At 38.5% G+C, this 26,812-nt stretch overlaps 2 protein-coding genes across 2 annotated transcripts; both read left to right on the top strand.

The window, feature by feature from the left end:
* Positions 1–3,357: 3,357 nt before the first annotated feature.
* LOC134823396 (uncharacterized) lies at positions 3,358–12,670 on the top strand. Its single transcript, XM_063834852.1, has 2 exons — positions 3,358–3,401; positions 11,235–12,670. Exons 1-2 carry the CDS (start codon positions 3,358–3,360, stop codon positions 12,190–12,192), a joined length of 1,002 nt encoding a protein of 333 aa, XP_063690922.1. The 3' UTR covers positions 12,193–12,670.
* Positions 12,368–23,628, top strand: LOC134823282 (multifunctional protein pyr1-3-like). The gene is made up of 5 exons (XM_063834691.1): positions 12,368–12,518; positions 22,492–22,655; positions 22,789–22,939; positions 23,342–23,486; positions 23,610–23,628. The coding sequence occupies exons 1-5, from the start codon at positions 12,368–12,370 to the stop codon at positions 23,626–23,628; spliced, it is 630 nt and encodes a 209-aa protein (XP_063690761.1).
* The last annotated feature ends 3,184 nt before the right edge of the window (positions 23,629–26,812 follow it).

The following is a 26,812-nucleotide window of genomic DNA, read 5'->3' as shown; positions in this document are numbered from 1 at the left end:
TATCACGTTTTTATCGTCTCTCCTTCTTCAGAGACAGGCTTTCTATCAGCATTCCGTGTCGTATCAAGTTTTTTATCGTCTCTCCTTCTTCAGAGACATGCTTTATTTCATCATACCGTGTCATATCACGTTTTTATCGTCTCTCCTTCTTCAGAGACAGGCTTTATTTCATCATACCGTGTCATATCACGTTTTTATCGTCTCTCCTTCTTCAGAGAGAGGCTTTCTATCAGCATACCGTGTCGTATCAAGTTTTTTTAATCGTCTCTCCTTCTTCAGAGACATGCTTTATTTCATCATACCGTGTCATATCACGTTTTTATCGTCTCTCCTTCTTCAGAGACAGGCTTTCTTTCAGCATACCATGTCGTATCATGGTTTTATGGTCTCTCCTTCTTCAGAGACCGGCTTTCTTGCAGCATACTGTGTCGTCTCTCCGTCTTCAGAGCAGGCTTTCTTTCAGCATACTGTGTTGTATCATGTTTTATCGTCTCTCCTTCTTCAGAGACCGGCTTTATTTCAGCATACCGTGTCGTATCACGTTTTTATCGTCTCTCCTTCTTCAGAGACAGGCTTTCTTTCAGCATACCGTGTCGTCTCTCCTTCTTCAGAGACAGGCTTTCTTTCAGCATACCGTGTCGTATCTTGTTTTATCGTCTCTCCTTCTTCAGAGACAGACTTTCTTTCAGCATTATATATCGTGTCGTAACAAGTTCAGCGTCTCTACTTCTTCAGAGACATTCACTATTTCAGTCAAGGTATTTATCCTTATATTTATTATTGGTTTTATTTATTTATTTATTTATTTATTTATTTAATTTTTAAATTCAAATTTTTATTTTATTTATCAGTTTAATTTGAAGCACACTTGGACAAATAGTGCCTCCCATTTTGTTATTATTATCTAGATAGGTGATAGGTTTCATGGACACTGGATCTCAGCAACACACAGAAGATACTACCTGTTATAGTTATAGAGTCTAGTGAACTCTACCCACAGGTCAGTCGGGCAGTGGATCACACTCTGATGACATCTCCTTTTGGAGATTTTCGGACTCTCATACTACCTAGTTGAGTGTGTTCCATAACCTAGCACCCTGCCTAAACGTCCAGTACTCCTGGACCTATGTGGCAAGCCTGCTCCCTGAACAAAAAAAAAACAAAAAAATTCCGGCCTTCGGTCGGGATTTCACTGCCGCAATTAAATAAAGGGTAGGAGTATTTACCCGCCTAGTCAAAACCCGCATTAGGTGAGCAATTCTATTCGGAGTGCCCTCACGTATCCAATAGTATCTTAAACAATAGTATCTTAAACAATAATCAATAGAAATTAACCCTTATTGACTCCGCACCACACCCGTATATTTGAGAACATGCATTACATTGTCGTATGAAAGTTTGAAGTCTCTCTATAACAGTCCAAACAGACCGCTATGAGCGATCCCTCCCCTAATATAAGTTTGTAGTAATCATGATTGTAATTATGATATATGTACCAACGCTACATAATATATGCAGTAATAGGATAGAGAGCGAGCCCCGTAACCCTTACCGTTTTCTTGATTAAGCTGCTCAAGCCATTTTATGTAACATTTGTGGTACAAAACCATCAATTAAACCACTTACCACCGACCGATTTAAAAAACCTTTACCATTTGGCTTCCTCATAGTTTTCTCGGCACTATACCGAAAAAACCAGTCCCGCAACTTACCGTTTTCTTGATTAAGCCGCTCGGAAATTACACACGCACACACAGACAGACGGAAAACACACATTCTGAGATTATTGTTTAAGATAACTACAAGCGTGTTTGTTTCTCCTTTCAGCAAAGTGCTCAACTAATAAATAGGAGCTTTCTATAAGCGTGACAAACGATAACATCGTTTACTTTGTCACGCTTATATAATATATATATAATATCTAACTAATAATCCCAGAATGTGTGTTTTCTGTCTGTCTGTCTGTCTGTCTGTCTGTCTGTCTGTCTGTCTGTCTGTCTGTCTGTCTGTCTGTCTGTCTGTCTGTCTGTCTGTCTATCTGTCTGTCTGTCTGTCTGTCTGTCTGTCTGTCTGTCTGTCTGTCTGTCTGTCTGTCTGTCTGTCTGTCTGTCTGTCTGTCTGTCTGTCTGTCTGTTTGTAATTTCCGAGCGGCTTAATCAAGAAAACGGTAAGAGTTGCGGGACTGATTTTTTCGGTAAAGTGCCGACAAAACTCTGACGAAGTTAAATGATAAAGGTTTTTTAAATCGGTCGTTGGTAAGTGGTTTAATTGATGATTTTGTACCACAAATGTTACATAAAATGGCTTGAGCACAACGGTAAGAGTTACGGGGCTCCCATATGTAGCTGCATAATTAATGTCATTGAGTTACCCGGGTAAGATTTGCTGTCTATACTATAATCTTATTAGGGGAGGGGGCACTGTTTGGACTGCAGAGAGAGAGAGAGTTCATACTTTCATACGACAATGTTATGCGTGTTCACAAATATGATAGGCGGGTGTGGTGTTAAGGGTTAATTTCTATTGATTATTGTTTAAGATACTATTACTATTGTTTAAGATACCATTGGATACGTGAGGGCACTCCGAATAGAATTGCTCACCTAATGCGGGTTTTGACTCAACGGGTAAATTATCCTACCCTTTTTAACTGCGGCAGTGAAATCCCGGCCGAAGGCCGGGTTACACTAGTACCTATATATAATAGTAGTAGGATTTTGCCAATAACTACATGCTTGAATTGTTTCAATGTGTTTTTCCATTCATTTTTCTGCCAGATAGGCACTGATTGGATATTTTCTTAAAGAGCTTACTATATACGGAGCTGCAGCTAAGCATATTTTCGATTAAATTGAATCATTGTATTCAAAATTTGGCTCATTCATGTGATCCATCCTGTAGGTTCTAGTTAACTCGTGGGATACAATAGTATGACACTCGTGGGATCGGTTGATCACTACTCGAACTTGAGGTCCAGATCAGACCTTGTTCATAATATTGGACGTTATCCAACCTTCTAGAGTTATTATAGAAGTTATACTTCTAGAGTTATTAACGCTAATGGCCTTTTCCTTGGGACACCCCGTCGCGTACTAATAAGATTAGAGTGTAGATTAGATACCACAAATTGAAAAGACTTGAACTTGACCTAAATGTACTGAAACATCACTGAGTGCTGAAACAGAACCACCTTACCTAGACTTGAAATTAAATGGTTCGCTAAGTTGATTTAAGGTTCCCATAAAATGGTAACCAATATGGACCAGATAGCGTAACTTCAGATAATAATCATATAACTGGAGGTAAGGTATAACTGAGTGCAAATTATCTGATTTTATTATTATTCCATTTCGAACCATGTTGATGTGCGTTGTACTCCTTGGTTTGGTGAATGCTTACAGGTGAGACTTTGATGTTTGTTTTTTATTAAATACTTTTAAAATTTTAATACTTCTTACTAAAAAAACTTTTCATCATTATCTGCAACATAACCATTAGTCATTACTGGTTACTATGGTTTAGGAACCGACCGGATATCCGGCTGAATCCGGATCCGGCCGGATATCCGGCTTCAATATCCGGTTCGGGTCCGGTTCCAAAAATGTTTGCCGGATATTTCTTCAAAAAAATGTATTTCTAAAATCTTGAAATGCATATATTTTTCGTCACATTTTAACTCGAATCCTTAAACAAAAATTGCGCCCGTTGTTTCGTTTTGGCGGACGCTAGATTTCCATTTCACTATAACTATTAATATAAGCTCTAATCAGCTCACCTTATAATAATAATATTGAAACATCAGTACACTACGCGTGCCACGTTCAAGTTGGGCAAGTTGACATGGTAACGAACGGAAGTAAGCAAGCAAGGAACACGACATATATTTGACCCACCTACTGCAATCCCCAAAATCCACGTTTTTCTGCAAAAACGCCCATTCGTAACCTTTCACTATTGCCTTTTTACAAAAAGGTGAAAAGGAAAAAATCAAAAAATGTTTGACTAGGTGCGGACTTCAAAAAACCGAAAAATTATTTTCAGGTACTAATGAACAGGGTAGCATGAAACGTGGAGAAAATTGGTTTTCAGAAAAATTTCAGGTTTCAATTTTTTGACTTGGAAAATTTTCGGTCCGAGTCATTCTTGATACGTACCTTTGAGGGCAGAGCTCCCGCTTCCGAGCTTGTGTTGCAAAGGGAGGCCTCCCTGCCGAGATCGCATTACCATCGGTAAGCCTCGAGTCCAAAATTGTGTATCGAAGGGTAGGTGTGGACTTCGGAAAACTGAAAAAATATTTCGGGTACTTAACTAATGAACGGGGTAGCATGAAACTTGAAGAAAATTGGTTTTCAGAAAAATGTTGGACAAATTTTGACTTGGAAAATTTTCGGTCGGAGTCATTCTTGATAAGTACCTCTGAGGGCAGAGCTCTCGCTTCCGAGCTCGTGTTGCAAAGGGAGGCCTCCCTGCCGAGATCGCATTACCATCGGTAAGCCTCGAGTCCAAAATTGTTTATCGAAGGGTAGGTGTGGACTTCGGAAAAAATATTTCGGGTACTAATGAACAGGGTAGCATGAAACTTGAAGAAAAGTGGTTTTCAGACAAATTTCGAAAAATTATGACTAGGAAAATTTTCTGTCCGAGTTAATGAACAGGGTATCATGAAACGTGGAGAAAATTGGTTTTCAGAAAAATTTTGACTTGGAAAATTTTCGGTCCGAGTCATTCTTGATACGTACCTCTGAGGGCAGAGATCCCGCTTCCGAGCTCGTGTTGCAAAGGGCCGAGGGGAGGCCTGCTTATAAAATTTTCGGTCCGAGTCATTCTTGATACGTACCTCTTGATACGTCTTGTGGACAAGTGCATGCTGGTGCAGAGACTAAGAGTTACGTATTAAGGTTAAATTTGTGATCAGTCTGTATTTTTGTTCTACATCTGCATCTAAAATATCGTGGTCCGAGTAGAACTGAACCAGCTATACAAAGTTAAGGTTCTTTGATATTTCTTTACATATTGTGTACGTGGCCTCGAAAAGGGTTCGAGAAAGCGGCGATTATATCTCTTCTAGCTTGCTGTCAATTAAGTGAATAATCACTGCTGTTTGAGCGAAATTGCTTTCTCTTTTACACAAAAACACAGTTGCAGTCTTGAACGGTACGAGAGTCTTTAACTAACTCAGTCCCTCCTGCATCCAGTTTTAGATTGCCTTGCTTCAAGTCATCCAAAACTTAGTTCACTGCATCAGTTATCCGGTCATATCTCTCCAGCATACTGCACAGCGATCTCCAACGAGTTTTGCAAGATTTTAATTTTCACGGCCACAAATATGTACACACTGCACAGCACGTACCATCACACTGCAAATTATAGTAGCACTGGAGTTGAACCTTATAAACAAAGACACAGATTCAAAAAATATGTTAAATTTTTGGTCATTCTCCCCTAATAACAAGAATTGCGCCCGTTGTTTTGTTTAGTTGTGGAGGACGCTAGATTTCCATTCACTACAAGATCAGGGGGGGGAAGGATCATGTTTTTTGTCCGTTTTTGGCGGACAAAAAATAGGGCGGACAAAAACGGACAAAAAATGGAAATAACATTTAGATGCTTCCTTCTCCTTCTCCTCCTCCTCAGTCCTCCTCCTCCTCCTCCTCAGTCCTCCTCTTCCTCCTCCTCCTCCTCAGTCCTCCCCCAGTCCTCCTCCTCCTCCTCTTCCTTAGTCCTCATCATCCTCCTTCCTCCTCATCAGTCCTCCTCCTCAGTCCTCCTCCTCCTCCTCCTCATAGTCGTCCTCAGTCTTCCTCGTCCTCAGTCCTCGTCCTCCTCCTCGTCCTCCTCAGTCATCCTCATCCTCAGTCCTCCTCGTCCTCCTCACCCTCCTCCTCCTCCCCCTCATCAGTCCTCCTCAGTCCTCCTCGTCCTCCTTCTCCTCCTCAGTCCTCCTCCTCCTCTTCCTCCTTCTCAACCTCCTTCTCCTCCTCAGTCCTTCTCCTCCTCCTCCTCTTCTTCCTTAGTCCTCATCCTCCTCCTCCTTGCTCATCATCAGTCCTCCTCCTCCTCATAGTCGTCCTCGTGCTCCTCAGTCTTCCTCGTGCTCAGTCCTCCTCCTCTTCCTCGTCCTCCTCAGTCCTCCTCGTCCTTAGTCCTCCTCGTCCTCGTCCTCCTCACCCTCCTCCTCCTCCTCCTCCCCCTCATCAGTCCTCCTCCTTCTCCTCCTTCTCCTCCTTCTCCTCCTCAGTCCTACTCCTCCTTCTCCTCATCAGTCCTTCTCCTCCTTAGTCCTCCTCCTCAGTCCGATCCTCCCCCAGTCCTCCTCCTCCTCCTCCTCCTCTTCTTCCTTAGTCCTCATCCTATCCTCGTCCTCCTTCCTCCTTCCTCATCAGTCCTCCTCCTCAGTCCTCCTCCTCCTCCTCCTCATAGTCGTCATCGTCCTCCTCAGTCTTCCTCGTCCTCAGTCCTCCTCCTCCTTCTCTTCTTCCTCAGTCCTCCTCCTCCTCCTCCTCAGTCCTCCCCCAGTCCTCCTCCTCCTCCTCCTCCTCTTCCTTAGTCCTCATCATCCTCCTTCCTCCTCATCAGTCCTCCTCCTCCTCCTCCTCAGTCCTCCTCCTCATAGTCGCCCTCAGTCTTCCTCGTCCTCAGTCCTTGTCCTCCTCCTCGTCCTCCTCAGGGAGGGTCCAAGGGGAACTTTGGGGAACTTTGGGAAAGTCCCCCAAGATTTCTAAAGTTCCCCAAAAAAAAGTTCCCCAAAACTCCCCAAAGTTCCCCAAAATTCCCCAATATTATTCAAAATTATTCAAAATTTCTCTTATATACGGACACGTTCATTTGAGTTTGAGGATATTGGTAAATATAAGTGACCCTATTAAATGGCACAGTGTAGTTGAATTTGTCACACTATGAAATTACACAAACCCTTGATGGTTAGGATAATCGTCTCATCCTCTAGGCTAACTTTGTCACTTAACGATATCTTAATCAGGTGATAAGATATCGCTTAAATACGGCCGGCACGGAAATGGTTACATTGTCACACTATAAACATGTGACGGAGTAAATATGGACCCCTTGCTGCCGTTTTTGACCAAATTTGTGAGTGTCCAGTTGATTGGATGGGTACATATGACCATTACCTACATATTTGACGACTTTTTTCGTTAGATGGTGCACTCAGGTTTACTCTGTCACACATTAAAGAAAATATGTGATGAATGTTTAGGGCACCCTGATAAGCAATGCTGAGTAGTGTAGGTTTATTTGATGGCCTGAAAGTGCTGGGAATTGTTATTATATCATATAGTCGTAAGGAATTAAAACACAGAAGGCACAACCAAGTTTACTTTGTCACATAATCTTGATGATATCTGAACATGTGTGAAATTGAACAAATAATGATATACCACCTTAAACTCCTTATATTACGTACTATTGATCAAACAACACTGCTAGTACCATGCACCAGTCACATGAATCATTATCAGGTGGTAATATGTTAACAGTGTCACAATTAAACTACCACAACATGGTCAAAAATAGGATAATTTCGTCACAAAAAAATTATTATAACTCTGTTAGCTCCTTGCTGGCAAAATAACTTATCGAAAAATTGTTGATGATTAAGTTTCATAGTATTCTAATAGAGGTATAGTTCTTCAAAATAGGGGCAAGACATGTTTACTTTGTCACATCAGTTATTATAAGAGTTAGGTAATCGTCATCAGATTAAAAGATATTTATCGTAGTTTGGATCGATTAATATACCTGTAATAAAGCACCCTATGCCAATTTTAACGTGCACTATCTTGATATTGTTGGGGCAGGGAAAGTTAATTTTGTCACATTTTCAGTGTAATTGACAAATTAATCTAAAATTGTTAAAATTGAGCTCTGATGTTCTGGACAATATTCTTCCAATCGTTTCTGAAAGAATGTTGAATTCTAATAGAGTTATAGATCTTCAAAATAGGGGCAATCTACATGTTACTTTGTCACATCAGTTATTATAAGAGTTAGGTAATCGTCATCACATTAACATATATTTTGTAGTTTGGATTGATTTATATAGGCAATAAAGCATCCTAGTATGCCAATTTTAACACACTATCTTGATATTGTTGGGGCAGGGAAAGTTAATTTTGTCACATTTTTAGTGACTTTGACAAATTTAACCTAAAATTGTTAAACTTTAGAATGTTGAATTCTAATAGAGGTATAGAATATAGATCTTCAAAATAGGGGCAAGACATGTTCACTTTGTCACATCAGTTATTATAAGAGTTATTATAAGAGACTATTTCATTCTATAATCATTGTTTTTAACCTATTTACGATTTCGTATAATTTTTTGTGACAATGTAAACATCAACTGATCTTAACTTGCATCAACTACATTGTCATTATATAAAGTTTTCCCGCCTTTCAAACCAAAATCAAATATAAATAATTCGCCCAAAATTTAAAATTTCATATATTGTGACAGAATTAACCTCATTTCCCAATAACCAAGTGCCTGTATTAGCTAACTATTCAAAACGATGTATTTTAGGGCTATGATTGGTAGAGCAACCATAAAATAATGAGTTGAAAGGGTTTTTAGGACACCTCACAGTAGAATAGAGGTATGGTATCATGAGTGTGACAAAGTTACCCAAATATTGCCTTGTAACCGTTCGATCCGTGCCCATTAACCAATGTTGTATCATAATTGTAAGATTGACCTAATTTACTATATTTCAGACCAAAGAATGATAATTAGACAACTGCAGTTCACTAAGTCACACAAAATGTGACATTTGAAACATTATAGTGCCTAACAACAATAGATTTTCTTTCTGAGCGGTGCGTATGGGAGTATGGGTTACGTGGCTAATGTTCAGAACTTCTGAACATGCTAGGTTAATAGATGTCAAAATTAAGCCACTATCGTCGAAAACGCTGTTATTTTTGTTTACCAATATCCTCAAACTCAAATGAACGTGTCCATACATTAAGACCCATTAATGTTAACATGTATGTTATTATAAGGTATAATCTTAACTTACTTGTTGATACTTGCAGCATGATAATTATTTGGCATGATAATTTTTTTGGAGAATTTTGGGGGACTTTCTGAAGTTCCCCAAAAAAAGTTCCCCAAAATTATTCAAAATTTCTCTAATTTACATTAATACCCATTAATGTTAACTTGTATGTTATTATACCATTATATAATGGTATAGTCTTAACTTACTTGTTGATACTTGCAGCATGATAATTTTTTGGCATGATGATTCTCAATAGAGCTGTAAGTTACCTTACTATCTGATTTTTTGCATTACATTTGGTTCAACTCCTGTATCATCATTTATCATTGCTCGGTGCAATTCAAATATAGTTGTGCTTACTGCTCAATTTCGTAAGAATGCTATACAGAGCACGTATAGATATGTAAATATATAAAATAAACGAAAAAAACAAAAAACAATACCTACAATCATTGGTAGAATCTGATAATTTTTTTGGGGAACTTTTGGGGAATTTTGGGGAACTTTGGGAAAGTCCCCCAGGTTTCCTGAAGTTCCCCAAAAAAAAGTTCCCTAAAGTTCCCCTTGGACCCCCCCCCCCTCCTCAGTCCTCCTCGTCCTCCTCAGTTATCCTCATCCCCAGTCTTCCTCGTCCTCCTCATGTTTTTTGTCCGTTTTTGGCGGACAAAAAATAGGGCGGACAAAAACGGACAAAAAATGGAAATAACATTTAGATGCTTTCTTCTCCTCCTCCTCCTCCTCAGTCCTCCTCCTCCTCCTCCTCCTCCTCAGTCCTCCCCCAGTCCTCCTCCTCCTTTTCTTTAGTCCTCATCATCCTCCTTCCTCCTCATCAGTCCTCCTCCTCAGTCCTCCTCCTCCTCCTCCTCCTCATAGTCGTCCTCAGTCTTCCTCGTCCTCAGTCCTCGTCGTCCTCAGTTCTCCTCGTCCTGAGTCCTCCTCGTCCTACTCACCCTCCTCCTCCTCCCCCTCATCATCCCTCCCCCTCCTCATCAGTCATCCTCATCAGTCCTCCTCATCAGTACTCCTCCTCCTCAGTCCTCCTCCACCTCCTCCTCCTCTTTTATCTCTCAATAATTTGTTCAATTTATTGTTTGTGTTATTGTTTACACAATTTATTGTTACTAAAATGTTTTTAAACGCGTTTGAGTCTATAACATATTGACCTGTTACTGTTACTGACTCAAAGTGTGCTCAAGAACTTTTGTGTTTAACAGAGTTTTACTCTCCAGTACTATGGAAAAGTTGTTCATGTTACACGATATTTTTCATAAATTAAGTGATTTTCATCCCTTTTTGGAAAAATGTGTAGATTACTATTCTTTTTACTATTTTACCTAACTGAGGATTGAAAGTTTGAGAAAGGACCATGGTCATTAAAACCGTGCTACCCATTTTTGCAGATAGCCTGTTACAAATTGTGGAGACAATTTAAATCAAAAGTTACAATTTTTGTCCGTTTTTGTCCGTTCGGTACCCTATTTTCTGAAAACGGACAAAATCGAATGGACAAAAACGGACAAAAACTAACATGATCCCCCCCCCCCCCCCCCAAGCTCTAATCAGCTCACTTCATAATATTATGCTTCAAATAGGGAAACACTTGTGATTCAATTCAATTGCCGTAGCATAACTTGTATTTATAATTTAAGAAATTGTAAGCAAAAAATGAACTATACTCATGTTTTATACACATCGGTTATATACTAGTACTTCGCGTGTCACGTACAAATTGGGCGTATTGCCTTATACGTATTGCCTTATACGTATTGCCTTATACATTAAAATACACTTGCACCCCGCATGGCATACGCTGACTACAGGCTATACATCACATCTCCGCAAGCAACCCTTACATGCTGCGCGCGTATTTCTCGTTGTCATGGTAAGTGGTAACGGACGGAATGACGACATATCTAAACCCACCCACCTCGTTCTCCAAAATCCCTATTTTTCTGCAAAAACAACCATTCGTAACCTTTCACTATTGCCTTTTTACAAAAGGTTGGAATAGAAAAAATGTGTTGATTATCGCGATAATTCTTAAAAATTATCGTGATAATCGATAACGATTGTTGAGAAATTATCGCCGATAATTATCGGCCGATAATATCGGTTGGCAACCCTACATTTCGGTCGGTTCCTACTATGGTTTCCATTACATGATGAGTAAATTTGTTGATTGAATAACACGTACCTAACTTTAACAACCTCAAGCGGCAACCTGGACGAGACAGCTGATGCAATACAGTTTGCAATGTTTGGAGGAGACGATACACCTACACCTACACCTGAAACTAGAGTGTTTAACTACAAGGCAGGCCCCAACGCAGTCCCCAATAGTATCATGTCAGACGCCACATTAGGCACCGAGTCAGACGACGAGTCAGACGACTTTCTAGACAGCATGGTAGACAGCTTGTTAGGCACCCCCTCCCCCGTCATTTCTTACTCATTTTCTGAGTTGAGTTATATGGCAGTCGCGACAGCTCCTCTTCAGAAAAACAACTTCTACACGCCCATAGAAGACCAGATCCCCCGAGTTATGCCTTGTCAAGCTGTAAAGTGTCACCAGACTACGGTGGTCGTGTTGGACTCGTCTGGGAGTATTGGGTCTGTTGACTACTACAAAGAAATTTCCTTTATAGAGAATATGCTGAAGCTTACAGCAGTTAAAGCAAAAAGAAATAACCTGAAAATGTGTGTAGGCCTCATCTCATACTCTACTGGTGTGCATGTAGAGTTAGACCCCTGCTGCGAGAACAGTTTATGCAAGAGTATGAACCTGTTCGACACTCACGCGCTACAGTATCGGGGAGGGATGACTAACACAGCTGGGGCTCTGAAAGTAGCTAGACAGATGCTACAAGCTGCTGCTAGTTACAAGAAAGTAGCTATGTTGATTACAGACGGGCACTCTAACGATGGAGGGTCACCAATACCCATCGCTAAGGAAATGAGGGACAAGGATAAGGATGGGATCAAGATAATAGCAGTGGGGGTTACTAACAATGTCAACGATGCGGAGCTAAAGGGGATCTCAGGGAAGAAGAAAGTAACTAATATAGCTTCGTTTGATGAGTTCCGCGGGTTATCCAACAAACTGCTTAAAGCTAACAACGTGGCATCTCTGACTGAGTTAAATAGATTGTTTTGCTGCGATGTGTTCCAGTGATACGACCCTGTACAAGGACCAGTGTCCTAGAGCCAAGATACAGCCGTTTAGTTTAGTAGATGACGGTGGTAATTTGGTGGGCGTGCAGGAATTCGAGGGACTCCTCCTCTACAACGGAGGAACAGTGTGTGACGACGACTTCACTTTCTTCTCTGCTAAGAGTATCTGCAAGAGTATGGGGCGACCTCAAGGCCAGGCTACTTGGAAGTCGGGGCTGTACTACTCAGTTCAGAGCAGTCTGAGTATTAAACTGGACGATGTTGAGTGCGCTTCATCAGACTGGGACCAGTGCACCTTCAAGAATAAAGAACACAACTGTGGACACAGTGAAGATGTGCACCTCACCTGCAAAGATTAACAAACCAACACAAGACAGATGAAGAAGTAACTACAGACGGAGGAACAAAAGGTCCCTCTCCCACTTCTGCATCTCCCGCAAAGACACACTGACCCAGTGTACAACTTGATAATATGTTTGTTTGGGGACTGGTTTATTATTATTGAATATCTATTTAAAATAGTACAAAAGAACTAGTACAGTCAAATCCGTCTTTTTGTCGGACAAAATTCGCAACAAAGCGATTTTAACGGGATATGGTCGGGACAGGTCCCAGGAATCATTCCAGAGAATTCCCAAAAAATCTGACTTGAGCAAAATCCACAATTACCACTTTTTTACCACCTTTTTACCACTTTGGTTTTCCGCAAATAAGTCACGTTCTGAATATCCTAGAAGATTCTAGTTTAAAGCAGTGTGTTTAGAAAACAAAGGGGAACAACTTTTTCTTTAACAACTTTTTCAAAAATAAATTATTTAATTAATTAATTAAATAATTAATAAATTTTCAGATATTTTAAAAATATATTTTAATAAAAATGTTCACATTACATTCCACGTATATTGAACTAATTTTTATAAAAAATTTGAAAATTTTCATTTTCAATATTTTGGACTTGTAAAATTTAAAATATTTTGATCGAAAATAATTTTTATAATTTTTGAATATTTATTAAATAATTGATTTATCGAAGCAGCACTTTATATAACCAATAAATACTAGATACTTATGAGTCCTCAGCTGGCACATTGGTGCAATTGTCCTGACATTTGAGGCAGGTTGATCCACAATGTATTCCTGCTTTTCTGCATGAACAAGCATTGCCACAAGCTGACTTTAAACTTTTAAACTGTTGCAACTGATGTTTTGAATGAGCTTTTTCGGAGCTGTACTCATAAGAGTGGTCACTGGTACATGTGCTCCATTGTTCATCTTCCATCCCCAGCTTATCGGATCTAGGTCATTCTCATCCCACGCCTGCAGCTGATGGTAAACACGATAAGAATGTTGTTCAGCTGCCCCAGATGTTGGCGGGAGCTGTTCGCACTTGATGTCTGCTGTTGAAGATTGCGATTCTGTTCAAGAACTGAAAGTCTGGCTTCATCTAGTGATCTTGATTTTGATGAAATCAGCTGCAGCATCAAATGTTCTCCGACATGCTGTATGGTAGCTGGTGTAGAATTTGCCGAATAAAAAGCATCTATTACACTTTCATCGATAGATGCGATCGTACTGAATAGCCGATACTTACCAACTTCGTGGATCCGACTGGTGGTGTCTTCTTTATGAAGCAACATACCACCGTCCATTTTGAATTTGAGGGTCCTGCCCTCCAAACTCCTCGGAATGTTATCTTGTTCAGCTCCAGATAACTCTTCAACTAAACCTAATTTCTCACGTATAGTTTTAGCCAATTGCGACTTGTTAGATGCCAATAGTTGCTCACTTGACTGGTAAAGACTGGGAGGGTAGGTTACTAGTTCGTGTTTCATCGTTTCCTCTAACGAAACTGTGTCTTTTTTGAATAGGGCCGATGTTAACATCCTATAGAACATTTTTATTTGGGTCAACGACCCAAATCGTGGGTCGTTGTTTGCGAACATGCTGTAAACTGCACATTGCAATAGGCCATTACATTCGGAATATGATCTGAATTCTGAAAAGATGGCGCGAAACAGACTGAAATGACGAAGTCATCAAGCAATTTGTTTATCTCGTTAGCGAAATTGATTGGGTAATCAATGATTACCTAATCGCTAATCATGCGACAGGGTGCTACGATACCGTAATTGGGCTTTGTGCACGATCCCTATAGGTGGGAATCTAGGTGCACTAAGCTACGGAGAAAACAATACCCTAACGTATGCCCTCCTACTAAAGGCCCTTTGGGTATGAAATTAATCTAATCAGTGTATTTTTGACGCTGACTCCGAATCGCCCCAAGACGTAGGGTAAAAATGCCTAACGTATGTGTACTATACCACCTCCCCCCTCCCCCCACACAAAACTTACCCTGCCAGTAACCCGACTTGAGGATTTATCATTTGGTGCGATCTCTAGGTTACAGAATGGACATTTGTTTTAAACTATGTTCGTGAACTAAAGATGGTTCTGCCTCAGTTAAGTTACAACAGACTCATCTTCATTGGCCGATAAGAATCTTTGGAACTGGTCTATGGTCACTGTTTGCAATAACACACATAGACGTCACTCTGAGCGGAATCGGTCAGGCCGTTGTACTGCCGTTTAATTTCGTTCAGTGACCAGGGGTTGTTGATCCAATCTGTGGTGCAACAGTTTCATTATATTTATACAGAGTATGAAAGGCTTCAGGACTGTAACTATCCGTTTCAAATTTGCTGGCATAGTTTAAAAGTTAGTGCACTTACTAAAAGATAATTAGTTAAAAAAAGGAACCTGGGGACAGCAACCCTTTCCGTATTTCATTCCTACAAATGTACTTTGTCGATCAATCGCCTCTTAAAGCTATTCACCGGAATTAACTCCTCATTTGCCTGGTAAATTATATACATTGTATTGGTTAAGAATGCCTCTAGTCGCGCTCCATCCGCTGGACATCAAAACTTAATGTAATACGGTAAAAACATATTACTATTATTGTATATCAGTTGACAGCTACTTACATAGAATCTGCCCGCTTACAGTATCAGGCACACGATGTGTTCTTCTGTAGTCAAAATATCCGACTATTCTCGGAGTGATCAGTCCTACGATTTCTAGGCAGGATTCAACTTTTTGACGAAGAGGAAGTCAACATAAATTAAAAGTTTGATAGCTTACAACCTCCAAACGAACCAGTTAAGATCTAGTTTAAAAGCCAACACAAGTCGAGAGATGATGGGTTGTAAATAGGTTATTATCTATAATATAATAGTATCGTACAAATTTTGATATTTTACCGTTTATTCCATTTATCTGCATCTCTTTCTATCTGTTATCTAATCTATGTGACAGTCGTTTGTTCTTTTATTCAAGTAAATTCATTTTACGTGTTACGTCACGGCAAAAATGTTTGGTAAAATTATATTTTTGAAATTTTTAAAAATTTTACTTATTATCTTAATTAATTAATTGATTAATTATCTAATCCAAAGGTTGGGCGATAAAAGTTGTTCTCTTTTATATTTTGAACACATCGGTTCAATCTAGAACCTTCTACGACATCCAGAAGTCGTTTTATTAGCGGAGATCCAATGTGGTAAAAAGTGGTAAATAGTGGTTATTCTATACAAATTTCGAAATTTTTCAAGTCCAAAATATTGAAAGTGAAAAAATTTCAAAATTTTTATTAAAAATTAGTTTAATATACGTGAATGTAATTGTGAACATTTTTTATGAAAAATATATTTTTTAAAACTATTTGAAAATTTATTAATATTTAATTAATTAATTAATATATTTATTTTTGAAAAAGTTGTTAAAGAAAAAGTTGTTCTCTTTTGTTTTCTAAACACACTGCATTAACTAGAATCTTCTAGGATATTCAGAACGTGACTTATTTGCGGGAAAACAAAGTGGTAAAAAGGTGGTAAAAAAGTGGTAATTGTGGATTTTGCTCAAGGTCAGATTTTTTGGGAATTCTCTGGAATGATTCCTGGGACCTGTCCCGACCATATCCCGTTTAAAATCGCTATTGTTGCGAATTTTGTCCGACAAAGGCTCAAATAAGGACGGATTTGACTGTACTAAACCCAAAATATAAAAAAATGTTATAAACAAAAATTTACAACAAAAATCTAATTCGCAAATTTTAGCTTGTTCTCAAGAAGCTTAAAATGTGTAATTTGAATTATTGATAATATTTTTTTGAATGGGCGAAAAAAACAATTTGAACTGAAAGACTATTTTTTATGGATCGATTTTAGGATTTATTGAATGAAAATTGTTAGGCGATAGAGATATTATTTTCCATGAAAAATTATTTTTTGTTAAGACCAAAATATTGTATTTTCTCATCGTTGTAAAATTGATGTAATGATTTTAGTTTTTTTGAAGAATGAACCCTCAAAACAAAATTTTAAAACGGAGTTATGTTATGTCAATATCTGAATATTGCAAAACCATACCTGTCCGTGATCTAGTTCGTGATGTTAATCGTGACTCTTTCCTATAAATCGTGGACCAGATTCATGATCTTGTAATAGGCTAAGCAAAGCTGTGAGGTATCTGATACAGCTGTGGTTTAACTATTTTAACACTATTTTAATCAGCATAAAACGTTACCATTCTCCTTTTGGTCCGATGCACTGGAGATCTGCTCATGTAATGAGTAATCTCATTGTGATCACCAGGGTCACTGAAGCAAACCGCAGAAATCTGTAAAAAGTGATTACTGTAAAAACGTGATTACCGTTCAATCTAAAAGGCCCTAAAATATCATTATAAACACGGGTTCGTCCTTTATTAAGAAAACCATTATTATTCACTGTGACAGTTCGAGATTTCCCCAATTACTCGTTTCAATTGTCTCCTCTGGAAAAAGTCACTAAAAGCTTGGAACTCAACACAATTATATTGTCAACGGTCATGTTGCCACTGATTTCGAATTTATAGTTTTTATACATATGAAGGATCTTCGGAATATTTCAGAAAACTGATTTAATAAAATATGTCATTTGTCTAATAGTGTGTTATAGTTCTTTTATTCAAATTTCTGATTGTTTCTGAATAGACTCAGTGAAGACAGATTCTAATGGAAATAAATAGCTGAATAACGTATCGACATTTCTACGTCCATACTCATATTCTCAATAAATGTAATAGATTTTGTAGTGTTGTAATTAGTTTTAATTAGTTTTAAAACTAATTACAAAAACTCATATTTTTAATATAATGTAATAGATTTGCTAGTGTTGAATTAGTTGTTAATTAGTTTTAAACTAAATTACAACACTACAAATCTATTACATTTATTGAGAATATGAGTTTGGACGTAGAAATGTACGATTACGTTATATCAGCTATTTATTTTCCATTAGAATCTGTTTTCCCAGAGTCTATTCAGAAACAATCAGAAAATTTGAATAAAAGAACTATAAATTATGAGACTCAATAACACTACACGAATCCACCAGGAATAGTGTTTTAATAACTCCGAAAAATCATTTCTTTTCTCTTAGCTTAAGTAAATCAAGGGGAAGGGTGGAGGGGAGGGGGAGAGGAGCAAGAAGATGAGGGGGAGGGAGCAGCAGATGAGGGGGAGGGAGCAGCAGATGAGGGGGGAGGGAAGATTAGTTTTAATTAGTTTTAAAACTAATTACAAAACTCATATTCTCCAATAATGTAATAGATTTGTAAGTGTTGTAATTAGTTTTTAATTAGTTTTAAACTAATTAACAACACTACAAATCTATTTACATTTATTGAGAATATGAGTATGACGTAGAAATGTCGATACGTTATCAGCTATTTATTTCCATTAGAATCTGTTTTCACTGTGAGTCTATTCAGAAACAATCAGAAATTTTGATATAAAAGAACTATAAAATTATGAGAATCAATAACACTACACGAATCCACCAGAATAGTGTTTTGATAACTCCGAAAAATCATTTCTTTTCTCTTTAGCGTAAGTAAATGAAGGGGAAGGGTGGAGGGGGGAGGAGGAGAGGGAGAGGCAGAAGAGAGGGGAGGGAGCAGCAGATGAGGGGGAGGGAAGCCAGCAGATGAGGGGGAGGGGAGATTAGTTTTAATTAGTTTTAAAAATAATTACAAAACTCATATTCTCAATAAATGTAATAGATTTGTAGTGTTGTAATTAGTTTTAATTAGTTTTAAACTAATTACAACACTACAAATCTATTACATTTATGAGAATATGAGTATGACGTAGAAATGTTCGATACGTTATCAGCTATTTATTTCCATTAGGAATCTGTGTTCACTGAGTCTATTCAGAAAACAATCAGAAATGTGAATAAAAGAACTATAAAAATTATGAGACTCAATAACACTACACGAATCCACCAGAAATAGTGTTTTAATAACTCCGAAAAATTATTTCTTTATCTCTTTAGCTTAAGTAAATTAAGGGGAAGGGTGGAGGGGAAGGGGAGGAGGAGGCAGCAGATGAGGGGGAGGGGAGCAGCAGATGCGGGGGAGGGAGCAGCAGATGAGGGGGGAGGGGGAGCAGCAGATGAGGGGGGAGGGAGCAGCAGATGAGGGGGAGGAGCAGCAGATGAGGGGGAGGGAACAGCAGATGAGGGAGGGTGGGAAGCAGCAGATGAGGGGGAGGGAGCAGCAGATGAGGGGGAGGGAGCAGCAGATGAGGGGGGAGGGAGCAGCAGATGAGGGGGAGGGAGCAGCAGGATGAGGGGGGAGGGGGAGCAGCAGATGAGGGGGTAGGGAGCAGCAGATGAGGGGGAGGGAGCAGCAGATGAGGGGGAGGGAACAGCAGATGAGGGGGAGGGAGCAGCAGATGAGGGGGAGGGAACAGCAGCTGATGAGGGGGGAGGGAAGCAGCAGATGAGGGGGGGAGGAGGAGCAGCAGATGAGGGGGGTAAATCCTGGTAAACAATCTGATTATGTTTTTATATCACAGTATATCGTGATGATAGGTAGTAGTATAGTTAATGTATAGTTAATGTATAGTTAATGTATAGTTAATGTTAGGGAATTAAAATTTAGTTAAGTTATTAATTATTTAGTTAATTTTAAGTTAAAATAAAATTTAGTTTTTGTATGTTAATTTATAGTTAAGTAAAATTTAGTTAATTATATTTTAATTTGGTTTATTAAGTTTTTAATAAAAAAATTATAGTTAATGATAGGGTTTAATTGTAAAAAGTATAGATTGAAAACTTTTCCTCCACACGTCGAGGAAAAAAAACCCAACCAACCCCCAGGGTTTCCCCGGATTGGAACAGTTCCTTTTTACTCTGAAAACTGCTTCTAGGAAGGTTTGGAAGGGGATGTTATTATATTGAAATTTATATTTTAAAAAAACTTAACATTATATATATCCTTCCTTTTTATATATATCCTCTTATTTTTAAGGGCTTTTTTTTACTAAAATATACATTAAAAGCAGGGATTTTTAAGTGTAGTGCAAGTTTAAGTAATGATCTACTATAAAACAGGAAATAGAACAAGGGAGTTTATTACTTTTGTTATGGATGAGGTAAGTATCCACATTTAAAAATTAGTTACTGTTCAGGACTATACTGAGATGCCACCAACCCCTCAAGAATTTAAACCCCCTGAAACCCGAACCTTTTTAAGGGGGACTAGGGAAGTGGACTATTCCCTCCGCTTGAGGGACGTGGGGGCGGGGGGGGCCAAAAGGGGGGGGGGGTTCCAAGTGGGGGGGGGGGGGGTTTCCCAAAAAGGGGGGGGGGGGGTTTAGGGTTTAAATTTTTACCTTGTTTGGGGGGGGGGGGACCTCCCAGGTGTTTTTTAAACTAATTCCTTTTTTCCGGTTTTCTAAAGCTGGTTGGACCCCGTTTGAAGGAATGGAGTTAGGGGTGTCTTAAAGTGGGCCTCGAGGAAACACTGTCTTTATTGATGGCAAGGTACAGTGTTGTCATGGTTACAGTAAACCAATACAGATAGCTACTGGTATACAGAGACATACTAATAATTATTGATCAGCTGATTTGTTAATAACTTAGTTATATTATTGTTTATCAATTAAATAATAATAAAACAAATATTTAATAAAACAAATATTTATTTTTACGGCACAATCAAACAATATCAATAATAAATAATCCAGGGGAGGTTTGAAGAGGTTTCAAGTGCCGAAGGCCACTGCTTATCTTTAGGATTTGAGAGTGACCTGTGCTTAAAACCCCCTCAAACCATCACTACGTCAATATACTTATTATACAAATATAGAAAAATATAATTATCTAAGCTAAAATTGCTTATTGGTCTAGTTTGGTGACATAGGAGAGCCCAGTTGAGTTTTAGTTTAGGTTTATGTTTAAATCATAGTTTGAAAGGTTAGCCATGTTTCATGGCAGATAGAGATATCATGTGTGCAGAGCCGTACCGGATGTAGAATTTGAGATATAATTATATAGATTAGTTACTTATATTAGGGTCACCTCGATTTTGGAGGGATAGCAAGTGCTTTTTAAGGTTAGATTTAATAATGCCTGACGAGGCTGATAAGTCTGAATTTTTGGAAGAACCGGGATTATTAAGTTAACTATTTAACGAACTCGACCCCAGGTGTTAGCAGGAGCCGGGGTACGGTGAGGACGTAAGAAGAAAGTCTCTGTCAGCACAAGTACAGGACACTAGTTCCTCCGTGTTAGTTCCCAGCTCTCCCGCCAGTCCGGAGTTGACAGGGTCTAAGTTTACTAGCGAGGACAGTGACAACGGTCAGTTCAATGTTTAGTTAATTGAGTGTTTGGTTAATTGCGAGATAAGTTAATTAAGTTACAGTCGTAATAGTGTAATTAGTGCAATAGTGTAATGCTGTAATAGTGTAATAGTGTAATAGTGTCACAGTGTAACAGTGTAACTGTGTAACAGTGTAAACGTCTCTCTCAGGAGTATAAAGCTGGAGGAATGGTGACTTGCTTCCCCCAAATCTGTAGTGTTCCACGACCCTGTCCGCAAGCTTACAGCTGTTTGTATTAATTATATTAGTAGTAATAATTAGTGTGTATGTTGTGTTTATAATTAGCCAGTTTAATCGACGTGATGATCGGTTCCCGACAGAGGTCACCCTTTGCGGAAAATAACTAGCGAGATTTAGAGGAAGCATCGACGAAAGCAAAATAGACAAAGTTTGGGCAGTTCGGCCAATGGTAGGCAGGACAAGGCACCAACACCTTAATCCTCAAAGGAGAAGACCAAGTGAACATGGTTTTCATACTGTACTCTTTATAATATACTGTACATTGGTTTTTATTTATTATTATTTACTGAGCAAAATGGTCTCATGTTTCCAGTGCATGGCGATGGAATATGAACTACGTGCGCGGGAGTGTTTACACATATCATGCAACTCTAAGAATGAGCACCTGGCTACGTGCCAATAATATCGCCCCCATCTCTAAAAATTATACAGTGTAAAATAAGCTCATGCGCGAGTCTGTCGACTTCAAAGTGATACAATAGAGTCCACGACCTGAAAAACTAAATTAGAAGAAGATCTAGAAGTTAAGAAAAGAGTTTTAGGTTACCAGCTGTAGAAAAAAAACTGAGGAAATGGAAGAGTGAAGACAAAAGTAAAGTCAAAATAAAACTTCAGCGCAAATGAAATAGTTGATGGCTTTATGGAGTGAAACACCAAACCGTGAGCAGACTTCGTTCTCTACGAGACCGGACTTCGCTCTGTCTAGTCTGTATATAAGTGGATCATTTACCTGCTGCACATGACCAAATAAAAGAAATAATTAAGTGTTAAAATCCAAACTGGTCATAATTCAATATTCTAGAGAACAAAAGCTAGTGAATGTGAGTATTTTGCTGATCGCTGGTGGTGTCCAGATCTCTAGGGCAACAAAAATACGGAGTTAGGAACCTGACCACAAACGTTACCCTTATACCCTAACCTTAACCCAAACCTGTAACGGTAATTCATGTAAAAAAACAAAGGACAATAAAACCAATAAAAATATGATTGTCTTTTTGCGGCTGCCCATGAGTCCTAACTACTACGACGCGCGCATTGGTCAAGTGTCACGTGACCTATGACTAACGTAAGAACTATTAAATATACTTGATCTACGTATCGCTGTATCAGTCAATTGCAGGCGCTGGCAAAGTTCCAGCACACTGCTTACTATACTTAGTAGTACATTACTTAGACCAGTTCAGAACTTGTCTTGACGGTTAAGTTACATTGTCCTGTAATTTTGTCGTAGCAATTTGTTTGATATGAGCCATGTGGAGGTGTATTATGTGGAATATGCTAAGTCATTATTACATGTGATTCTATACCGTGCTCTCTAACTATAAGAATATGAACTGTTATTATTACCAGGCAGACAGAGACACTACTCTCTAACAGACGCTAGTGGGTGTCTGAGACAGATCTCAATGACTGAGACACTGAATGAGACAGATGTGTCGCGACTTATACCTGTCGTGAGACACAACCTCAACAACAAACACATCTTAACTGTGAAGCAGTTCGATAGGAACACTGTGAGTTACACAATGTTATAATATAACATTAAGGATATTATCTGGCTGTTTAATTTTTATTTTCATACTTTGTCAAAACAAATGAGCCCCACTTAATAATAATTTAATTATTCTAATAAATGTATAATTTCAGCTGCACCAGATCTTCACAGTGGCTCACCAGTTTAAGAGGAAATTACAAACAGAGATACACACACTAGCTACAGGGTGTGTTCTGGGGACTATGTTCTTTGAGCCTAGTACTCGCACCCATCTCTCCTTTACTAGCGCCATGCAGCGCTTAGGTAGTTAAAATACTGTAACTTCAACAACACTGTAACTATGGTAACACTGTAACCATGGTAATACTGTAACCATGGTAACACTATAACCATGGTAACACTGTAACCATGGTAACACTGTAACCATGGTAACACTGTAACCATGGTAACACTGTAACCATGGTAACACTGTAACCATGGTAACACTGTAACCATGGTAACACTGTAACCATGGTAACACTGTAACCCTTGGTAACACTGTAACCATGGTAACACTGTAACCATGGTAACACTGTAACCATGGTATCACTGTAACCATGCAACACTGTAAACCACTAACCATGACAACACTGTAACCATGACAACACTATAATCAAGACAACACTGTAATCATGACAACACTGTAACCATGACAACCTTGTTTAGGTGGTACAGTGATAACTCTTAGTCCAAGTGAGAGTAGTTTGCTGAAAGGAGAAAGTGTAGAGGACACAGTTAGAAATATTCAAGGTTATTGTGATATAATGGTAATGAGACATCCTCCCCCTGGACAAGTCACTACTGCTGCTAGGTTAGTAATAGTTATAACTATATATAATATTATTTCATCTTTATTAAACCCTTTAAAACCATACTAAGTTGTGAGTTATCTTGTGACTTTATGTGCACGTATCTAACATATCCACACTACAAGGCACCTACATAAACCCTGATAAACGGGGGAGATGGAGTGGGGAGCACCCAACACAGGCTCTACTGGACGTGTTCACTATCAGAGAGGAAATAGGAACTGTTACGGAAAATAACGGTACAATATTCTCATGTATTCCTCTTAATCTGTTAATTAGGGCACACTTGAAGCCTCAAGGACTAGTGCAACACACTAATGTGGTAATATTAAGTAATTTTTACATTTAATTACACTACACAAATGACAAGGACACCAGATAACACTGATAATTACCCAGGTGACGATGGTGGAGATTTGAAGCACGGATGAACTGTTCACAGTCTGGCGAGGCTACTCACTCTGTACAATGTTAAGCTGCAATACGTGTCCCCGTCCTGAGCTGACATGCCTGCTGATGTGATAGATTATGTCAAGAACAAAGGACTACCGCAGGTAATGGATTATTTCCAATATATAGCTGATATTTTGTGGTTTAACGGACCTAATTTCATTTCCATTTGTCTAAAATAGGCATGAGACGGATTATAATATTACACTAAGTCTCTACAGCAAATCTTTAGCCCCGATTAATTTCAGACTAGCTACAGAGATCTGCTGGACGCCATGCCATCCACTGATGTGCTATATGTAAACCCGGATACAGAAAGAAAGATTCCCGTCGCCTGAGGATACGAAAAGGTTGGTTCAAAGCTCGGTCTCACTACAAAAGTGCTGGTTATGTATCACGCATTGGTTCCTTAGTATTGCGATCGCGCGGACTAATTTGAATTTTACCGCCGCGCCGCGCACGCGTGTACTGTACATGTGCTCTGAATCAGATGTGAATCAGATGTTAGGACACAAGTGGCGTGCGAGTTAATTAAAGACCTATTACCCAATTAATTAAACGCACGTTTAAGGCCAGAGTGGTTTAACGCGGATACTGCGTGGGTTATCAAATACCGTACTGTGTTACAACTAGGCATTATAATAACGAAACAAACTGGAGAGTAGGATACGTCTAAGTCAAATGCTAGTCTCAATTTTTTAAATGAGCCGCACGAATAAGTCACACTTGACACAGTTTCTGTTAACTCTGCTTCGCATGCGATTGTGGCACTGAAAAAGTTTGATGTTTTTTAATCTAAAAGAGTTTCTTTCAGGCGTTTGTTTTGAGTGTTAACTTTAGTGTGTAGGTATTATAGCTCGGAGTGATTTATGTAAAGATGTTTTGTTTTCCTGCCCAAAAGAAGTGATTTATTCTGTTGAGCGTTGATACTAACTCCTAGGTAATGGATTCCTACCTGATAACGCCTGAGACTCTGATAAAAGCTAACCTGGCATGGTTGTCATGCATCCTCTACCTCGCGTCAACCGAGATTCAGGTCAGTTCTTTAGTACAATGTTCTAGAACAACTGTTCTTTGAATCACAGCCGTTTAGTGTAAGATAACAGTGTTGGTCATGGTTACAGCGTTTAATTCATACCCCTTTTTTCTCACTTCAGTGTTGAGATAGATGCAGATCCACGAGCCGCTATACTTTAGACAAGCTGAGAACGGAGTGTATGGTTAGGATGGCACTGCTGGCTATGCTGCTGGGCAAATGTTTAGGATGACCCGGGTTTACAGTTTGTCAGAAGATCTGGACTCGAAGTCTGGATCAGGAAATGGATCTTGAGGTTATACCTTTTTTATGTAATTTTGTAGGAATTGGTTTTGGTTTGGAGAACCTGGAATTTAACATATCTTAAGTATAAAACTATATTAATTATAACATGGCGCCTGTTTTCCTCCGTTAATAGAATTTGGCAATTATTTTTTATCTACTGACATGAGAAATTTGGCGTTTTTCGTTAATTTCTTGGAAGGACGCATTCTAGCTTATCAATTCAATTTTTAGAAATGAAAATTTGATTCGTCAAGTTCCTCAATTAATCACGCACCTAACGTTATTTTCGTTTTTTCCTTTGGAGTTTGGGCGATTTTAAATCAATTAATTACGCTCGCGGAAACATTTTCAATTTACAAATGTTAAGGTTTGCTGTTTCGTTTTCAATTTACATGGCTCATAGTCATGGTAAGAAAATAAGACCGCCCATTTGTGAGAACAGGTCGCCAGATTGATAGAAGTAGTATTTCTAATGAGTATAATGTTATTAGTACTACTATTATTATTAGCCAGTCATAATCACAAATATCTAGATAGCATTAGTGTTTATCAATGATTTATAAATTATTAATATACCTCTTTTATTTATATTTCTTTATTTCTGCGAAGAATCTCAATCATCTCATCATTATCTTATTATTTCTAAAAATTAGAAGCATTCAGATTAAAGAGTTCAAGGGGGCTATATTTATGAGTCGATTTGAACTTCAGATTAAAGATGGCGCACTTTTTTTAATGTTACCCAACTACAAATGTGATATTGATAAATAAGAAGCCTTGTGATATGGCTATTAAGAAGGTGAAACCTCCCACTCAAATGTTAAGTACGGTTTGCTGTTTCGTGTGCTGGCCACGAGCGGAACAGTAGGTTACTGCTGCTAGTGCTAGCATTGTTTTAATCTAAATTTACCGTATCTATATTCGACAAATTTATCGTCTACTTTATGTCGGAGGGGTCCGGGACTTCTATGTGCAGCTTTGCTTTAAAAGAAGATATGACCTCTATTTCGGAAGAAATTTTATTTTTATAAAAACGTTTTTTTTTTAAAAAGACGCTTTTTAAAAGGTTTTATTGTAGGTTAAATTTATTACATAGCTTTAAAAGCTACATTTTATGTTTGTGTTACTTTATCTGTAGTCTGTATTAAAAACAATATTCTTAATTTATTAACTAAATGCAAAGTTTAATTTGTTGTAAACCTCTTACATTTAGCTTTACTGAAGCGGAAGTACTAATCATATAGTTGTTGTCAGCTATTAAAATTATAAGAAATGAAAACTTTTATCAAAGTGAAGTTAATAAAATCAAAAATGTACAAAGCAGCGCGCATATTTCGGATAACGGGAAATATTTTGTTTGACAGTCAAATCAAAGAAAATTGGGGCTTTCAAAGATAGTGGGCTAGAGCAAAGGTAAGCCAAAGAAATGTTTAACTTTCAAAGAAAAATTGGGGCGGGTCAAATGTCGATTAGCGAACAGTTATTGGAATCTGTGGTAGTGATGGTGGGGTCCAATCCTGAAAATTAAAGTTTGATAATAAAATGCTTTTAGGACAA

The sequence above is a fragment of the Bolinopsis microptera genome, chromosome 11 (assembly GCF_026151205.1).
Source record: "Bolinopsis microptera isolate Bmic1 chromosome 11, MBARI_Bmic_1.0, whole genome shotgun sequence".
Classification (NCBI taxonomy): Eukaryota; Metazoa; Ctenophora; class Tentaculata; order Lobata; family Bolinopsidae; genus Bolinopsis; species Bolinopsis microptera.
The sequence above is the reverse complement of the archived record's forward strand: the minus strand, read 5'-3'. Positions and strand labels throughout refer to the sequence as shown.